General features: G+C 40.4%; 1 protein-coding gene across 13 annotated transcripts in view; it reads right to left on the reverse strand.

Annotated features, from left to right (window-relative positions):
• Positions 1-14,062, reverse strand: part of PBRM1 (polybromo 1) — a 61,677-nt gene that overhangs the window by 37,091 nt on the left and 10,524 nt on the right. For 11 of the 13 annotated variants that reach the window (XM_032193846.1, XM_032193840.1, XM_032193839.1 and 8 more), the window contains 3 exons: positions 11,468-11,566; positions 10,000-10,091; positions 5,308-5,524 (listed from right to left, as the gene is read on the reverse strand). In XM_032193846.1, the coding sequence (XP_032049737.1) occupies positions 5,308-5,524; positions 10,000-10,091; positions 11,468-11,566 (408 nt within the window). The remainder of the gene's footprint in view (positions 1-5,307; positions 5,525-9,999; positions 10,092-11,467; positions 11,567-14,062) is intronic. The other 2 variants (XM_032193844.1, XM_032193850.1) reach the window with 1 other exon arrangement.

Consider the following 14,062-nt stretch of genomic DNA (forward strand, 5'->3'; position numbering starts at 1 on the left):
AAATAAAATTGGTGATTCTTCCTATCAGCAGATCCCAAGCCACTTGACACTACTAAATCTGGGATTGCTTATGCAGACTCCAGAACACCACTGTCACATGGAGCATCTAAAATGTACCACTTATTCCGCATGCCTCAGTATCTTACACTAGCTTCATGTGTGCATTTAGGGAGTGACATACGCACGTTGTGGTACTGCAGCATAATCCTCAAGCACCACAATGCAGAGAAACATATGAAGTTGCTGTTAGTCTTATACCATACTATGAAAATTAATTCTCTTCCTCCTCATGACTCTACAGAAGCAGAATTTTTAAGCTGATAGAGAAGTGAAGACCCTGACAGTAGCTCATGAGTGAAGAAAAGCAGCTTAATTCTTATTCCATTAAATCTTAACCCAGAGTCAGAAGACAAGATGAGGAAACACTGTCTTATAAAAGGCTGAGTTGTCATCCAAATTACCTTACCATCAAATAAAATCTTGCTTCTATTACTGTATACTTATCCACAACTAGATACACAAGGTGCAGTCCGTCTGATTTTAAGTGAACAACCTACATTCACAGTTGAATTCATCAAAGGCCTGACCACAGAAGTAGAATCAAGACTTAGCCCACATGGTTTTGAAAGACAGACAACTTCCAACCACACATATGAAGAATGAAAAGTCCAGAGGTGCAAAGTAATCCTGTTACAGCCTGCAAATAACCCCCTACCTTCTTATCCTCTTCAACACACTTGCTGTCAGTGAACAACGGGGTGATTAATTAAGGCTATTCAGAGAAGTTAATTATACTCAAACGCAGCAGAACTCAAATACCATGCCTCTTCTCAATTTAGAATATTATCATAGAATCATAGAATACCCTGCATTGGAAGGAAGCCACCAGCTCCTGGCTCCACACACGACCACCAAAACTCAGACCTGATGGCTGAGAGCGCTGCCTAAACACCCCTTGAGCTCCAGCAACTCTGTGCCATGCCCACTGCCCTGGGCAGCCTGTCCCAGTGCCCAACCACCTCTGGGAGCAGAACCTTTCCCTAACCCCCAGCCTGACCCTCCCCTGTGCCAGCTCCATGCCGTCCCCTCAGGTCCTGTCGCTGTCCCCAGAGAGCAGAGCTCAGCGCCTGCCCCTCCGCTCCCCTCGTGAGGGAGCTGCAGGCCGCCATGAGGCCTCCCCTCGGCCTGCTCTGCTCTGGGCTGAGCAAACCCAAGGCTCTCAGCCGCTCCCCATGAGCGTTGCCCTCCAGACCCTTCCCCATCTTCGTGGTCCTCCTTTGGAGGCTCTCTAATAGTTGTCAATGTTGTAACAGAAGAATTTTATAAACATCAGTTTATTTTGCAAAGCGAGGCCAAAACTAACATTTTCCCAGTTGGCACATTCATAAATTAAGCAAACCGTAACAGTGACATATTATTTTTCCAAAAGTCAATGTAATAATAAAATATTTGAAAAAAAAAAAAAAAGTTATGCTTACATTAAGAACTTAACTTGTAATAGGTTTAAGCTGTTATTTATATAAACGTTCAGACTAGCCCAGATAGCAGTCTCTACTCTTTCAAGTTCTATTCACTAGATGATCATTTTTATTATAAATTCAACTCAAGTAATTAAGCTCGAGGTAACAAAAGCCAGCACTAATTTCAGTAAAATGTGAAGTTTAAATTCCCATGTCACATACAACTGAATGAACATTCACAATAAAAGCGCATTTAAAAAAAAAAACACTCAAGAAGTGGATGTCACACAAAACCAAGTGTGCTTTATGCTAGATCCACTCTTTTTTTTTTTTTTTTTAAACCCCAACTATGGCCCCTAGCTTCCTAGAGCAGAAGACACTGGGGCATGCCAATAAAGGCGATGCTTGCAGTGCCCCTGCACACACACACACCTCTCACATGCAGATCAGGCGAGGACAGCTGCCAGGGAATTCCCTGGTGGAGGAAAGGCTGATTCACTTGCCTTCAGGATCATATTTACTAACACTATAAAATGTAATGAGTATCACAGTTCTTGTAAGCACGCCAGAATCCAGCACTTGTGTTCCACCTAACAGCACATTCTGTGTGTTCCTGCGTTGCTTCCTGACTATCCCTCCAGCTGTTGAATTAGAAAATTTTAGCCATGCTAAGTTTGCAAAATATCCTGCATACCATGCCCTTCTACCACCCCTTAAAAATCACAGCCTTCATAGTGTCATTTTTAAAGGGTATATCCTTGTTCTGCAGCTCTGTGGTTTGTAATCCTTGAGTCAGTTTGGGGGGTGTCTTATCAGTGTGGATAAACACCAGATGGGAGGGAACGAAGAAGGAGCCATACTCGTCTCAGCAGTGCCCACTGACAGGACAAGCACAAACTGAAACACAGGAAATTCTATCTGAACACAATAAAAAAAAAATAAATTAAAAACAAACAAATAGCAAACAAACAAACAAAAAACAGCAACAAAAGAACTGTGAGGGTGGTAAAACACTAGCACTGGTCACCCAGGTTGGTTGAGGAGTCTCCATCAGGGAAAATGCTCCAAAGCCAACTGGGAACAGTCCAGGGCAAGCTGCTCTGGGTGATCCTGCTTGATGAGGTGGCTGGAGGTGGTTGGAGTCTCCCTTCCAACCCCAACTATTCTGTATTTCTGTAAAGAGCATGGCATGAGGAAACTAGCAGGAAACTTGAGCAGGATTACCTCCCGCATCCAGAATCAGCCTGGGATCAGCACTCAGCTTGAGTCACTGAGGCTCTCAAAGCGCTCAGGAGGTTGGGACGGTTATAATCTGCATCTCATTAAAACAAGCAAACAAAGCACACCCACACCTGTGATACTCTCCCTGTAGTTATCATAAATCACTGAGCAAGGATTTTCCTGCATTTAACAAACACAGACTCCTGAAATACAGGATTAGCTGCAAAATTTATAGTGACAGCAGACTGGGGCAGGGGAAAGAGGGAAAAGGAAATACTTGGCTCCCTTTTCACAGTCCACTCTGACAGTACATAGCTCAAGTATCCAGATGCCAATGCAGAAAATGGTATGAGACTGGAATGCCAGGCTGTACTCTCTAACACCTTCAGTTTTGTGCTAGGACAATTAACTTCTCTGTCCCTGTCTATGAACAGATGTACTCCTTGAATGTGCATCTCCAAACACGCAAAAGTGCCTCCCTCCACCCCAAGCCAAAAAATCCTACCTCTCCACCCCTACGGAGTGGTTATTTTGAATACCTAAAGGCATGGTTGTAATATCAGTAAAACCATGATTGCTTCAGTTTTCCCTAAAGCATAGCAATTAAGTACACATATGCATGACTTCAAGGCTTCTTAAGCATAGTAAGAGAAGATTATGTGGCAATTTAAACAATAATTGAATTTCAGAATTTGATAAAACAATGTAGACTATTATAAATACCATAATTTAACTCATGTATTAAAATTACTATTTCTAAGAAGACTGTACTTTTTTGTTTTCTAAGCTCTCAGGCGATGAGAAATGCCATATTTTTAAAAAGTTCTGTATATACATCTGAGCATCATTTTTGCTCAGACAGCAAGGTGCACCCTGCCTACTCTGTAAGGAAAGTAGAGTAACAGCTGCCTCCCTATGGCAAATTATTTCTCCTGATACCAAGTACATTTTCAAAACAAGGTTTCTCCCAATGAAATCCACATATACGTAATTAGAACAAATACCCTTTGGTACATTCAGACAAAAAGCTCCCTGAGAACTGCCAGTGATGTTCTCAATTTCATCTTTTTTCCAACAAATGTGTTTTTATGCTTCATTCAAGAAAAGATGATTCCTTTGCCAAGCCAACAGTTGTATTAAGACATAAGAAACAAATATTTAAAGCCACTGATGGACAGCTAACCAATATTGTATCTCTGTACTTGCCCCCTAAAACATGCATAACACTATCAGACAGGTAAGAAAAGGTTTTATTACCTTCCAGTTTAACAAAGACACTGCTTATTAAACAAGTATACCAAATCTAGCAGATTGTATTACGGTACAATTTACAGAACTATTACAAACACACTAGCAGCGTGAGGACCCACTGAAGAAGGACTATTGCTTTACCAAACACTGTCACACCTCTCCTGCAGACCTGGTTTTCAACTCCATTTCCTATGGCTGTAATGCACTCTACTCTAAAGGAAGATGTTTTAGCATAACTTTATACACGAGGATACAAGAGGTGCTTTAGAGCAGGAATAGCTGGCTCCTCCCTGTGGGAAGGGGAGCCAAGCACATCAACATGGGCAGCAGGGCAGGGGCCTTGCCAGCTACAAGCAATCAGGTTTGACCCAGATGCAGACCATCCGGCCAACTTTTGGCGATGAGGCAGGTGTGAGGTGAGGCCAGGAAGCCAAGCTTGCAGGGCAGGATCAGACACAGTCAGCAGACACAGTGCAGGCAGTGCCTGAACAGAGGCCCAAGGCAATGCTAGGAAGTCAGTCCACAGGTCAGGTCTGGGTCACTGCGGGGATATCAGTGGGGGTCCACAGCCAGGCAGAGGCATGGCTGTGGTGGGCTGGAGACCAGCACTCCTACCATGTAGCTCAGGCAGTGCCTGAAATGGAGCTCCCAGGTCCCTGGGAAGGAAGCCAGGGCCACGTGAAGCTAGTCGGGGCCATGAAGACCTGTTAATGCACTCAGCACCTTGATACACGATGGAGCTAACATGGTGAATATATTAGTTTATCCTGGGTTTTAGCAGCCCGAGATAAGCTCACTGCTTTTTACACACGTTTTTATCCCACAGCTGTGCTCTGGCAGCTGAGGAATCTTTCAGGGCTCACAGATTTATGAACAGTGTGCTACATTAGCACTTCACTCCAGACTAACTGCATCATGAATGAATATAATTATTCTCTACAATTAGACTGTGACCTAAACAGAAGGAATATAATTGCAAACACCTTTCCACAGTTTGCATTGCTGAAGACTATTGATTTAAGAAACATGGCAGTAAGAGGTAACCATGCCATCAGGGTAAAGGGAAGGGCATAACAGAGTGTTCTGCAGAAGCTTTCACATCTGCTGTGCACCTCACCTTCAGAATTATTGATATGGCAACTACCTGGTCACATTCCTAATGAAACACTGTGGAAAATAAACCCATGGATGGCAGCCATTGATAAAAGATGATTAGAAGACTGATGCAGACTGACACAAAACAAGCAGCAACAAAGCACAGAGGAAAAATGGTATCGCTACATGAGAGGTCAGCAACTTGACCGCAGTTAAGGATGCTGGAAATGAAAGGAGCCTTTGAATAGTATCGCACCAGAGGCAGTTTGCTTTTTCTTACCTGATCTGCTGCAATGAAATAGGTGTTTTAATTTGCTGGTAATAATCAGGATACTTTTTCTTAGAGGGCAACTGGAAAAAGGGTTCAGATATGAGCTGGCCCTGATTATTTCGGCAACTTCTAACTGTATCATAAAGCTGATAAAGAGGATTAGAAGTGTCCATGAAAGAAGTAATGCTCTCAGCTTCAGATTCTCCTTCTTCATAACGAGCAGCAGCTGCACAGAGAGAAAGGAAAAATGAGAAACTCTCAGCAGGACAAGTCAGAGTGATTTTTTTATGACTTTTCAAAAAGAGAACTAAACTGGAACAAAATGCAGACCCTCAGTTGAGGGTGTTCAGCCACTCTCCAGTAGTCAGATTCACAAGCCAGAAAAGGACTTCACAAATGGCTACACCTCACAAACCCCAAGCTGATGGGAAAAAAACAAACAAACAAACAAACAAACAACACACTTTATCTAAATAGCAAGTTCTCTTTTCAGATGAGCCTTCAGTTCAGTCACTGGTAATAAACTCTACATATAGAAGCGTGCAGAAGTGTTCATACTAAACAGGACTATTCAAGCACACTACCTATAAAAACAGCTACACTCTTATTTACCAGTCAAACCATTACTACCAATATCTGTACCAAATACATTTGTACACCGAACCATTGTGATTCTGCTATCTGACTGGAGTATACTACAAGAATATGAACTGAAAAACCATATCTAGAATTTTCAAAGGTCTTTAGTCTGTTAGGGAAAATGGCTGAAATAAAAATGAATTTTTGAATATATATCAAAAAAGATTACTTCAGAACTTCTATAATCTTTTAAATAGTAATCCCATGATATAGTAATTGCATAATAATCCTGGCTCAAGTAAAAAAAAAAATCTGAACTTTAACAGGCAAGTCTGTCACTACAGCTCACCTTTAATATGCAGAAAGTGAAAGAGAAATAAACATTTTATGCTAGTTCTATAATAATTCGAAAATCAATAAATACTGTACTATAAAATGTTCATAGCAGACTTTTCCTATTGTCTTTATGAAGCATGCATTATGCTTCAGGATTAGGATGAACAAAAGTTCATCTGATGAAGTAACATTTCTCCTAATTTCATCTGCAGTAAATGTTACTGAGCAACAGAAACACAGACGGAATGAAAAAACACTGGCAACAGAAATATAGGATGGGAAGCAATAAATGGCCAATGCTTCTACTGCACTGTAACACAGTTGGCATAATTTGTACCTTGCAGACAGGCATAGTAATAAAATCTATGTGTTTTTGCATACACAGCTATTTATTCATCCTTGTTTGCTCTCTTACAAATCCCAGTTTAGAGGAAAGCTTGGCAGGTGACATGCTGGATAATTCAGTTACACAAAAAGACAGTTCTCTAACGCTCAAGCCAAGTTTCCAGCTGGCATTTTCATTATTGCTCAATAGAGGCTGGCAACGTTTCAAATTTTCTACTCAATTTCAGTAAAGATGTATTGAAATGATAACAAAGCCAGAGGACATTCTGACTGCATATCAACATAGTACTATCATTTTTCCTCTGCAGTCTGACACTGCAGATTTACACGAGTGTACCAGACAAGCTAGACACAAGCTAAAACACAGGCAGACCACAGCAGATGCGCAAACACTACACAGACGTTCATTACTAATTCAGAGGAGATGCTTAAAATTATCAGGCGCGTGTACGCCAACCAGCATCGCATAATGGCAGAGCAGCTACTATGGCAGCCTGCAAAGCAGGAGCTGGACAGAATCACTCAGGTAGAAACAAAAGACTGAAGACAACACTCTGTCTTCTTCCCCTCACCTAACATACCAGTCTGAATGCAGAGATAAATCCTGATGGCTAAGAGACAGCTACCAAGTAAAATAAATTTCCGAAGTAGAATATGCAACAAAATACTGTCTTTGCTATTGTTTACTCAAACAGTTCAGTTCTGACTGCTCCATCAAAAAGGAACAGAATAGAAAAAAGGAGAACTTGTTTTTATGTGAGACAAAAACAAGAAACACGCATGCTAATATTCTGTGACATGGAAGACAGCAAAAAAGCAGTTCAATATCCTAAACAAGAAATGTACTTCCTTAGTGTAAGAAGTGGAACACAAGACATTCACCAAAATGAAATCTCAGTAAATTAAACAAGCACTAAAAGGAAAGTGTCTACGTAACACATCAGAATACAACTATATTTTCATTATAACATTTATGCTCTTTAAAAGATGTGTGCCAACCATTATATATTCTTACATAGTAGAACATTAGCATTTTCTGAATAACAGGAAACACATTATCTTGAGAACTGAAGAAGTTACTATTTGGATCAGAAGACAAAAATCCACATTTGGCTGTACAACCAGCCACATAATGCAAGACCGCAGATTCTTCAGCATTCAGTAGCACCAGGTCTCCAGGGAACATGCTGGCAGCACAGAGGAAGTCAGTTACTCCTCTTTCACGCAGCTGTTACCACAACTACAGTGAGCAGGTACAGCAGAAATATGCAGTAAAGCATACGTGTACACTTACACAGTGCTACAGCAGGGAAGGAACAGAGTTAGGAAAGCATAAAAATGTATATGGAAGAAACTTAGTCTTTACTCAGCAAGTAATTTGCTTTAATCAATGTCTCCCAAGGTCCCAAAGCACCTAGATAACAATGAATGCTCAAGATGTAACCGAAGCCAGATTCTAGTACAACCAAGAGCAGCATCCAGACTTGACATGAAATACTTATAAACAAGTAATTTATAATGACCTTTTATGCCTGTCTTTACATATCTATACTTCAGGTAGCTGCAGAAGCTGTTCATATTGAGTACATTTGAGCTGGAAATCTTCTACAATCTCCTTTACATCATGACAGCCTCTGAAACTGTGCGGATAAACTCCATGTTGGAAACTGATTGTTCACTGCTTAGGCAACTGCTACAACCGAAGAGGCTCACAGATTTAACTCTCTATATCTATATCTGCTATCTCGAACTTCTGGAAGGTGACTTTGACCTGTTCAGGATATTTGTTGTAGGGGTCCCTTGGGAGCCACTCCTGAAGGGCAAAGGCATCCAGGAAGCCTGGGTGCTCCTCAAGAAGGAAGTCTCAAAGGCACGGGAGCAGGCTGTTCCTGAGTCCCGTAAGGCAAGCCGGAGGGGAAGAAGAACAACATGGGTAAACCAGGAACTTTTGTTGAGACTCCAGGAGAAAAAAAAAAAAAAAAAAAGTCTACATCCTGGAAGAAGGGACAGCTACAAAGAAGTTGCTAAGATATGCAGAGAGGAAGTTATAAAGGCAGAAGTCCAGCTTGAACTCAGACTGGCCACTGCAGTAAAAGAGAACAAGAAATCCTTTTACAAATATATTAACTGCAAGAGAAGGACCAAGGACAATTTCCATCCTTTACTTGATAAAGCAGGGAATGTTATCACTGAAGATAAGGAAAAGGCTGAGGTTCTCAATGCCTTCTTTACATCTGTCTATAAGAGTCGGATCAGTTATGCTCAGGGTACTTTACGCCCTGACCTGGATGTCTGCTGTGATTCAGGTAGAGAATCACTCCCTGAGACAGTTAGAGACCTGCTCCTCCATCTGGAATGTCAGAAGTCCATGGGACCAGATGGGCTCCACCCTAGGGCGCTGAGGGAGCTGGCAGAGGTGACTGGCAGGTTTTCCACCATTTATCAGTGTTCCTGGTTATCTGGAGAGCTCCCAGAGCACTGGAGGCTTGCTGATGTGACTCCCATCTACAAGAAGACCCATAAGGAGGATTCAGGGAACTACAGGCCTGTCAGCCTGACCTCGGCTCCAGGGAAAGTTATGGAGCAAGTCACCTTGGGTGAGATCACACGGCGCATGCATGGCATCCAGGGGATCAGGCCCAGCCAGCACGGGTTCACGAAAGGCAGGTTGTGCTTGTCCAACCTCACCTCCTTCTATGACCGTGTGAACAGACCGGCAGATGAGGGAAGGGCTGGTGATGTAGTCTACCCAGACTTCAGCAAAGCCTTCGACACAGTCTCCCACAGTATTCTCCTGGGGAAATTGTCTGCCCGTGGCCTGGACAGGTACACTCTTCTCTGTGTAAAGTACTGGCTGGAGAGCCATGCCCAGCGTGTTGTGGTTAATGGAGTTAAGTCCAGCCAGCATCCCATTACAAGTGGTGTCCCCCAGGGGTCGGTACTGGGGCCCATCTCATTTAATATCTTTATTGATGACCTAAATGAGGGGATAGAGTGTACCTTCAGTAAGTCTGCAGATGACACCAAGTTGAGAGGTAGTGTTGATCTGCCTGAGGGCCAAGTTCAGACAGACCCAATGGCACAAGACAGCAAGAGAATATAAACCAGAATGAGCAAGCGTGAGATTCCTCTCAAACAAACACAGCACTGTGAATCTTTTATAGCAAGGAACACCCAAGTGTTCCTTGAAATATTTCCTCAGAAATATACACGCTAAATTCAAGACACACAAGACAGTTTGGCCTACCCCATTTACCAGCTGCACGTTTATAAATTCATACTTAAGAGGAAACAGGGATTGGATTTCACAGAATTATAAACTGAGTTTTGAAACACTGCAAAATATTTTTGCAATAAAGATACTTGAAGAGATCAGCTGTACAGTTTTGCTTATTCCAAATACTTTAATTAAAGAAAATAAAACAGCATTTCAGTTCCTACCAGCCAAAGCTGCATCCTCATCACTTTCTGATCCATACTGCAATGCCATAGTAATTGCTGATAAACGATCCCCCTGGGCTGATCTTTTGTTACTACAAAAAAAAAAAAGAAAACAAAGAAAGAAAGAGATTTCAGAAATAAAAAATAGCAAAAGGTTCTCATTATCAAACCACCATGAACAGCCATCCTGAGTGTGTAAGTAAACCAATGGAACTTGTGACAGTTACCTAGATTATCAAGAAAACAGATGCGACTATGCCAAAAAATATATATGGAGAGCTTAGCAAGGGAAACTGTTAATGACCCATGAGTTTGCCTCCTTCTTTGGGATGGTCCTTCAAACTGAAAGATTGGACATGCAATCAGAAAGCTAGAGTTCAAGCTGTATATATCCTGTCCAACTTTGAATGCCTGAGTATTTGAATTACTAATTGGGAAGGGTAACAAGTATTAATTATACTCCCAATTAATAACACTGTTATTTAACCTCACTTTATGAGGATTTGTCTACATGAAGAAATCTAGCACGCTTTAAGCTGTATACACCTAATTCTCTCTCTCCCCCAGCACTACTTGAGGTTTTTCAACACACAAAGTGCCTGCCCGTGAAGGATCTTCTCTCCTTTTTAAGTGACTATGCTCTCACGATGTCTTCTTCAGCATCATTCTCTTTCTCCCAAACCTGTGACACAGCATTTCACACCAGAAGTGGGTTCAGTCTTGCCCTGCAGGAGCAGTCAAGTCTGGGAAAAAATTGGATATGCTGCTTAAAATGACACCAACTCCATACAAATGCTCAACACCTGAAAGAGCCTTGCTGCTGCTGAGTGTTCAGCCATGGTTTCAACAATACACACAAAGAATTTGCCAGGAGTAGTACTGCTTCCAGACAGTAACTCTTAGACTGAAGACAATACCGCTGATACGTACCAAAATTCTCAACTGATGAATGAAAGAACAAACCAGAATGCCTCTAGTAAGCAAGTCTACCCAGTAAGTCTGCCGTAAGTGCATCCTAAATTCAATACTTGCTATTTACAGGCTTTTATTTTATTGGTTTCCATCTTCCATCTCTTATTTAGTCCTACTTATTCATTTTCAGCTTCCAAATACTATTTTCCTAGATTTACAATGTACTTACATGCGATTTTTCACCTGCTTTATTTTGTAATGAAGCCTAGCATATTGATCTTCACAACATTTCTAATGAAATAATTGTACACAGGAGTATCTAATGACAGATGTTCTCAAACATTAAATCTAAAATCAAACATGGAAGAGCAATTACAGCAAAGTAACTTCTCAAACCACACTAAATATGACTAAAATATATTTGAAATCAAAAGTATTGAAGTCACTATTGATCACTGAAGAGCGCTCCCAACTGAAATTAAAAAATAAATAAAATAAATCAGTATTTTCATGTGATGATGACCCAGCTTTTCCTCCAAGTCCACAATTTACTTACCGATAATATTTGTTAGAAGAATTTCTCTCATCACCAACACTGCCTTTACCCTGTGAGGAAGGACCTGTCAGCTTGGAAGCAGTCAAATTTGATGGAGTCCTTAAGGTAGAAGAGACAAGCCAAGGAAAGGGGAACAAAAGAGGCCCACCTTAGACCCAAGAAAAGATGCAGCAAGAATACAGCTGTTTACAGACTTACTTTGATAGTGCAGACAAAAGGTCCAGAAATGAATTAAAAAAATAATATATGTTTTAAAGCCAAAAGTAAAGTAACACTAAGATACATTTAGGGCCCCGGCATTTTAATATTGATTTTGTTTTTATAAAAAGTCAGGAGGAGGTAACATTTAGATTGAGGATTAATAGCTATACACACAGCTCAGCCTACAATAGCAGCGAAAGCAGCCAGCAAAATGTTCCGTAGCATCCACATAAAGCTAATCATGAAGATCCATCGTGTTTTACCAATAGTCGACATTGCATATTGTCAAGCAACTTTATTGCGTGATTTCACTTAAGGGAGGACAGTTAAATGCACTGACAGAGAGCAATTTAGTATGACAAAGGATACAAAGAACTCTGCGCTGGCAGAGTGCGGTTACTTGTGACACTGAGGCAACATAGCTGCAGGACTTTGGTTAGTAGCATTATGAGGAGTTGGAGCACGATCCACCAAAGACAAAATAAAATGGACATAAACCCAGAAGAAAAATAAAATAAATTAAATAAACTTATGGGGGTATTTAACCAAAATCAGCAATAAGTAAAAGAGACCCCCTTTTGAGACAATTATCAAGTTGTAAATGATTCTGTGATGCAGATTCAGCAAAAAAATACACACACAAAAAGAACAATGGTGTAATAAAAAGAGCAACGAGTGAAATGCTTCAGAACAGCAGGTGAAAGGTTTGGTTTTTCACTACACTTTACTCTCACCCATTCTTTTTTGGTGTCAAACAAACAAACAAAAACAGCAACAAAAAAAAAAAAAGAAACTGCACACACACACAAAAAAGCAGTTCAGTATTATTATAGCCTGTTTCAGGCACTACAAATAAGTATTTTTTGCCAAGTTACAGAAACAAAGAAGGGAGCCGTCAATTATTCTGACATTCAGATTACTTCAGGCCTCATAGATCCACTGAGAATGTAAGAACATCTAGAATAAAGGAGCTGAGAAGTAGAAATGGGTTGGCAGTGTAAGAGAGGAATTCAACTAACAAATATCAGTGTGATTTATCTGTCATCCCTTTTTGTGCAAATAGCACTATTTTGAAGAAAAACAGTTAAGTCTCCAAATTAAATACAACTTGGGACATCCTGAGCTTCATCAATGCAGTAAGGAAAAAATAAAAGCCACTATCTATATAGAAAACCTCTGGGCCTGTATGTATTCCATCAAATACATTACGTACATTACATGTTTGTAGAATCAAGATCTTCTGGCACCACACATACTTTTAAGAGAAATTGTTAGAATATACATCAAGAATTACTCCTTAACAAAGTTTCTGTTTTTATATTGTCCTTTTTGGCAGCAATGGCTCTGACAATGGTTCCCACAACATGGGAAGCATGCTAACACTGAGAATGAGCCTGGAAAACCATTACATATGTTGAGCAGCTCAAAGCACCAAACAGTAATAATCAAGTAGGTAACTTCCATTTCTTTCACACACAATAGTATTAAACACATTGCTCAGGACTAACACTATCTAAACACTTTCCTGGAGAAAAATAAAAGAAAACAAAAACAACCACAAAAAAAGCAACACAATAAAACCTGCCTTTCAGTAAAAGAAGGGAGTGCTAGGGTTCTCAGTTATACCACACAAACCTTCACAGGACACGAACAGGATTTATTTTCTAGTATCAAGTGCTACTAAAGAGCTCATATACATACAGAGTCTATCCTAGAAAGAGTTTGCTAACTCCTTGGAGGACTTGCAAGACATTGATTTATTTTCTGGATAAATGATGCAGCCCCAACTGGAAAATAGTATTTAAATTTACTTTTGACTGGTACTCACAAGTAAAAATCTATACAAGAATAAATCCAATTGCATTTCAGATAAAAAAAATCTATAATGACTACATCACTTCTCTGTACACCATGGATTTTCACAGGTAGCACCATTTCCCAAATAAAATCTTTCTGTGAAATAAATACGATGATCAACAGTATTTTATACCTGCCTGTTCAAGACCCAAACTCTACTCCTCTGATTTGTAAGTCCAGATCTTCAGTGTCTTGTGCCTCTTTCATAGACAGAAACAGATTTTCAAGTAAGAGTTTATATAATATGGACTTTGTTCTACGTACCTATTGCCTGTGGTCTTGTTGCTGTGTTTCTGCCCCTACCTAATTGTGAGCTCTTGTGTTTCAAGCCCTAATAAGGTTCAACAATGCTCATCATTTTTTCTACATCAAAACAAAACAAAGAAACTGTTTCCTCACCATTCCTTTTCCATTATTAACTTACAAACACATATGGTGGAAGTTGGTCATAGCTTAAAAGAGATGATTACACTTTCTTTTTGACAATCAAGCATACGACAGAAATATTTCACCAGAGAAGTTTCTATTTGAAAGCCA

The sequence above is a fragment of the Aythya fuligula genome, chromosome 10, assembly GCF_009819795.1.
Source record: "Aythya fuligula isolate bAytFul2 chromosome 10, bAytFul2.pri, whole genome shotgun sequence".
Classification (NCBI taxonomy): domain Eukaryota; kingdom Metazoa; phylum Chordata; class Aves; order Anseriformes; family Anatidae; genus Aythya; species Aythya fuligula.